The sequence below is a fragment of the Phoenix dactylifera genome, chromosome 9 (assembly GCF_009389715.1).
Source record: "Phoenix dactylifera cultivar Barhee BC4 chromosome 9, palm_55x_up_171113_PBpolish2nd_filt_p, whole genome shotgun sequence".
Lineage (NCBI taxonomy): Eukaryota > Viridiplantae > Streptophyta > Magnoliopsida > Arecales > Arecaceae > Phoenix > Phoenix dactylifera.
In genome coordinates this window covers 11,897,432-11,903,176 of record NC_052400.1, presented here as the reverse complement: position 1 = coordinate 11,903,176, position 5,745 = coordinate 11,897,432, and the positions used below count along the sequence as shown (strand labels likewise).

The 5,745-nt window shown below is 37.6% G+C and overlaps 1 protein-coding gene across 1 annotated transcript; it reads left to right on the top strand.

The window, feature by feature from the left end:
- The first annotated feature begins 2,349 nt into the window (after positions 1–2,349).
- LOC120111991 (probable pectin methyltransferase QUA2) lies at positions 2,350–5,381 on the top strand. Its single transcript, XM_039130566.1, has 3 exons — positions 2,350–2,856; positions 2,940–3,068; positions 4,835–5,381. Exons 1-3 carry the CDS (start codon positions 2,350–2,352, stop codon positions 5,084–5,086), a joined length of 888 nt encoding a protein of 295 aa, XP_038986494.1. The 3' UTR covers positions 5,087–5,381.
- Positions 5,382–5,745: the final 364 nt, after the last annotated feature.

Genomic DNA, 5,745 nt, shown 5'->3' with positions numbered 1-5,745 from the left:
TTGTCATATGCTTGTCTCAGTAGAAAAATCGCAAATTTGAAGAAATTAATAGCTAATTATCAAAAAATCTTTTTTATTTTCACGAAATCCGGACAAGCAACAATGATGTGGTGTTCTCAAAACCAAGTTATTGCTTAAAAAAGAGTTTGAAGGCAATAATTATGTTTAATCCGGTCAAGTGGTCAGCATCAAGCCACAAGCTAGAATTGAGGTAAAATAATTTATTCTTCGAATTGTAAAATAGAATGTTTCTCCTCATTCTATGTCATATGAAGAGATTGTTCACTGTGCACGAAGCTGCATAGTTTTTGGACATACTTTATGCAACCTAGCCACTCGGTAAACTCTTATTTGAGTCCGTGAGGCAATTGGATCAAACAAATCACTAAACCGTGGCAATAGTGCTACTGACAGTGATATCCATGGAAAAACCTATCCCCAATTAGTTCATTTAATCTTCTTATTTGTTTGTTTATGCTACATTAAAGTGAAGAATAGAAAGGTCTGGTTCCAATCTTGTAGTCCGACTTGTTCCCAGCTTTCCAATTGGTCTGCAGTGATGTATGGAGATTAACTAATGTCCTCTTCCTCCTTTCTGCCAGCGTCCAAACATTATTGAATGAATGACCTGCGGTTGCAATGGTTCTGTTGCCTCTTTTCATGGTTCAAAATATTGATCATACTGTTTGTTCTCAAATAAAAATGACTTGAAGTAAGAATAATTAAGTCCGAAACGTTCCATTTTTTTTTGTAAGGTCAACAATCAACATGCTCTTATTTGCTGATGTTGCTTCTAATCTTTAAAAAAAATTATATGAATACAAATGAACGTATGCAATATGTGTTACTTTCCGTCAAATGATGCTATATAATATTCATGTCGTAGGCCTCATGAACACTTGATATAACGTCAAATCTTGTTACTTTAGCTATGATACAATTCTAGCCTTTGTGGCATATAATGCAAGTGTTCAATAAGGTCTTTTTGCAAAAAAGGCTGTCTAAATATTGGTTTTAGAAGAAAAAATATTTTCCGTTGTTGCAATGTGAGGTGCTGGTTTTTGTTGTCCTCAAAATGCCCAAATTTTATCAAAAAATGGCAAATAATCTATATCAGGTATATTCGAGAATAATACCAATTATTATTTATATCCGGTCATTCAAGACTGAAGTGGCTCGGTATCCAAGACAAGGAATTCCCTATTTGCACTGGATTGTCGTATCAGGACAGCAGATTAATTTTCCATGGACGGTCTCAAAAAAGTGGCCTTGCAACCCTAACGAGGTGGGCTCCATATGCATGTGATGCTTCTTTAATTCAAACAGCATTGGTGATTTAGTGACTCATAAATGGAACTCATAAATACTTCCCCTGGCAGCCATAATTTCGCCATGCCTCTTCTTATCTTATATCCATCTAACGGTTCAATGCATCTAGGGTGGCGCAATGCATCCAAAACAGTCCGAGTTTTTTTAACCCTGTGGTTAACTTGGCAGCCTTTCTGTAGTTGAAAGTATTATTATTTTTTTTTTTACATTATTTGCTGCTACGGGGATCCGGTTGGGCAATGGAATCCAGCCTCACGAGCGAGTGAAGGCAATGGAAGCGCGGCCGGTGAGAGAAAAACGCGGATTCTTCCTCTCTTGCCATCTCTTTCAATAGAAGAAGAGAAGAAGAGAAGAAGAGAAGAAATAATAGAGATTCAAGGACGAAGGTGAGACCTTTGAATTGAAACAGAGGCTATGAAGCAATGCCGCTCTGGTTTTGATGACCTCCTGAGATTCTTCCCTTGAGAAAGCTGGGATTTGTGGGATTTGTTTTCGATCTTTCTCGACCGCCCATATGCGTTCCTTTTCCCTTTTTCTTCTAAAAGTCTCATCTTGGTGTTCTAAATTTTAATGATCTACTGGTAGGTCCGGCAATGCTTCATAGAATGATAAGAAATCCAGCCTCCAATGCCATGTTCTGCACTTTACTGAATCGGAACTGAACCACAAAGATCTCCCTTTGGAAAAAGTTCCCTCCTTTGTTTCTCTTTTGTTACTGTGATATCGACATTTACGGGGACCCTTTCGTGGCCAAGTTGAAGGCCAACCTCTCTTTTCCAACAACGCTCTTCTCCTTCCATCCTTGTTTTTGTCTTGGGGGCAGGAAAGGTGTCTCCTTTAATTTGCTTAGATTTGATTCGAAGGTGTTTGATTTGGTTCTTCTGGTGAATTAGCATTGGGGCAGGCAGCGTGGGCGATGTCGAGGCCGCTTTCCCGGTGGTCCACCGGCAGTGGGCGGATCACTGGCATCTCCGACCGAGACCCATTCAATCAGGATTACTCGAAAGGATTTTGCTGAGAATGGTTTCGGGCACGGGGCCGGAGCTTGTCAGAGCCAGGCAGGGAACAGGGCTTCCCTTCGTCAAGCTAGGCTTGGCCCTTGTCATGGTGCTTGCCCTCCTCGGCTCCCTTTATTGGACATATCCATCTCCACCTTGTCTCAGGTTCCCCATCAACCGGGGCCACCGCCGTCTGCAGGAGCTGCTTGTCTCGGACCTCTCGGAGATCGGTGAGCTGTCGCTTGGTTCCGCCAAGTTGAGGGAGCTTGAATTCTGCTCATCTGAGTATGAGGATTATGTCCCATGTTACTGCAATGTTTCGGAGAGTTTGGATGCCGGAGATCCAGATGGAACAATGGAGTATGAGCGCCAGTGTGTTCGGGAGTCTGCCAAGGAACATGGCTGTTTAAGTTTCGCGCCGAGGAATTATAGAATTCCCATTAGGTGGCCGAGTGGGAGAAACTTCATTTGGAAGGAGAATGTGAAGATCACTGGGCTCGAGTTCTCCTCTGGGAGCTTGACAAAGAGGTTCAGTGGCTCTATGTTTTCTTTAATTAGCTTGTTTTTATGTTATATTTTGACAGTTCTGGCATAAGAGCTGTTGGATTGCAGATGATGGTGGAAGAAGAGCAGATCTCGTTTCGCTCGGACTCCCTTATGGTTGATGGAGTAGAAGATTATGCACATCAGATAGCAGAGATGATTGGGCTGAAAAATGAGTCTAATTTTAATGAAGCAGGGGTGAGTACAATTTTTCCATTCACAGGTCACTGTTTGGTCCTTGAACATAATCAAGATATTCAGTTTGTATATGCTTATAATGGAAAGTAAAGAGCAGAAAGAATATTAGAATTTATCAAAAAGCTAATTTACTGAAACTAGTTTGAATTTATGATAATGGTACTTTTTAAATGGTGCTTGCTTAACTTAATTAAGTACTGTACAAATGTTATGCAGCAATTCTTTTTTTGACTCTAATTATGTTATTCTGATGAGATTACATTGTGTGGGAAAATATTAAAATTATATGAGAAAGAGATTTGATGGGCTATACTTTGGACTGGATTCTAGTTTGTAGTTTACGTTTCATGCTTTCAGATTGTTCTGAAGTACAGTGTGATTTTGCACTTCCTTTATAGATCACACGAACTCTTTTTCTTTTCTGTTAACCTCATTTATTTCTCAATTTTGAAAGCAGTCAGGTATTTGATTTGTAATCTTATATTTATGGCTCCTTGGGATCACACTATCACTATAACAATTCCTCAGTGCATGCTATCTGTCTGTGATGATTATTACAACTTCAATTGCCATGAGCTAATGAAATTATTTGTCATCAAAAACCAAAGACTTTGTTTTACCCACCTTGATTTTGATTGGTGATTAATTTTGATTCTACCCCATTTGTGAAGAAAATGAAGTCAACATAACCTATTTTAATTTTCCCTTGACAATACTGCTCTTTTCTTCTTAGATGATACCCTTTTATGAGATTTCTTAGGAAAAAAATGTACATATTTACTGGAGATGCCAAATTTTCATGATTTTTCTCAGAATGATCATTGCCTTGTGTCCTTGTTCTCCGGATTTTTCTTCTATTCTTGTATTTTTTTTCTATCCATTTATTTTCCAAAGCCTCCTACATCTCTCAATTTTCTCCTTATAATTTTATTTTTTGGTTCTAAAATTAATCCTTTTCATGAATTTGCAACTTTTAAAATTTCAAAGGTGAGGGTAGGTCTTAGTGCAACGAAAAAAGTTGCTCTATTATGACCTAGATGCCATGAATTTGAAATATGGAAATAGCCTTTTTGCATACGGTGGTAATGTTGGATATATTGACCCTTCCCAAACACAGTGGCAGGAGCCTCATGCACTTGTACACCCTTTTTATGTTTCCAAGATGACATTTACATGATATGCAAATAATACTATTACTGTTAATGATTTAATCATCTATAACATATCTTAATTATAGATACATTCATCATTTGATATTGTATGTTTTGTTAATGTGTATAATATCTCTGGTGAAATTTTCTTTAGAATGAAAACTCATCCAGTCTATTTCAGTGTTCCGCACTGCACAAATATTTATGGTTTTGCGCTTGGCGTCATGGTTTCATGACAAACCTCACATTATATTTCCAAAATCTTGACTTTGCTAATTTTGACTTTAATTGTTTCTGAGACAATCTCTGTTAAGATTGAAACTGGTTCTAGACCTCAACAAGAAACTTCTATGTAAATTGGACTGAACACTATTTCTTGAACCAAGGTCAGTTAATTGAACAATTTTCTTATGTGTTTCTGTTTTATGCTTAACATGAAACGTTTCTTTATAATTGATCCTTTCTGTAGCTGCTTAAATTTAGATGTAGTTTTGGATTCCAGCAAGGTTCATCCTCAAATGCATGAACCATCAATCTTAGGAAATTATCTAATTTTCTTTATTACTCATCTATATATACAATATCAAGTGGATTACTTTAACTATAATCTTGCAGATTAGAACTGTCTTAGATATAGGGTGCGGCTTTGGTAGCTTTGGGGCACACCTCTTCTCCAGACAGTTGCTGACTATGTGTATTGCCAACTATGAGCGCTTTGGTAGTCAAGTCCAAATTACTCTTGAAAGAGGCATGCCTGCTATGATCGGTTCTTTTGCATCAAAACAGTTGCCATATCCATACCTCTCTTTTGATATTGTGCATTGTGCAAGATGTGAGATTGACTGGGAGAAGAAAGGTTTGCACTAAATTATGTAATTGCTCTGAATTTACTATTCTTGGTTGATTGTACATATCTCCTATTTACTCTTTCCACAATGTATCTGGGCCACAATATTCTTAATTAACCAAGCTTGACCAGATGTTTTTTATAGAGTCAGCTACATGATTATGAAACGTAAGTGATTGAAAATACTCTGTGATCAAAATAGCCATTTAGTTTATTACAGGACAAATTCTGATGTCAAATCGTATTCAGAAGTATTCCTGTTAGAATATAGGAATTAGGTTCCAGAGAATTGATGTTTAAGTTGGACAAGTGTAGAGTCAAGAATAATGTCACCCATGATATGGGAAAATTTGCTAATATGATCAGTAGGGAAGGACACTTGGTTTTGTTTAATTATCTCTCATTGACTACTATTTTATGTAAATGCTGGATTTTGCATTCTTTGTCAACCAATATAGTCACCTGAAGAGGCAGACAAGATCAGAATAATGGCAGGGGATGAGGAACCCAAAATTCAAGAGTATAGTCATGTTGAAGATTTCGACTCTAGAAATCTTGGTTGCCAACTATAATTGATCACTAGTTAGTCTTTCTAAAAGTTCAAGTGAATCATTTTTGAGAACAACCAACTCCATCCAATGTGATAAGACTCCATTGCCTCGGTCTCAACCTTCCCCCT

What these genes read in the sequence shown, in the direction of transcription:
- LOC120111991 (XM_039130566.1), top strand. Translation starts at nt 2,350, where the DNA reads ATGGTTTCGGGCACGGGGCCGGAGCTTGTCAGAGCCAGGCAGGGAACA. An exon ending in CTGGGAGCTTGACAAAGAGG is followed by an intron (nt 2,857 to 2,939) that starts TTCAGTGGCTCT and finishes GTTGGATTGCAG; the next exon opens with ATGATGGTGGAAGAAGAGCA. An exon ending in CTAATTTTAATGAAGCAGGG is followed by an intron (nt 3,069 to 4,834) that starts GTGAGTACAATT and finishes ATAATCTTGCAG; the next exon opens with ATTAGAACTGTCTTAGATAT.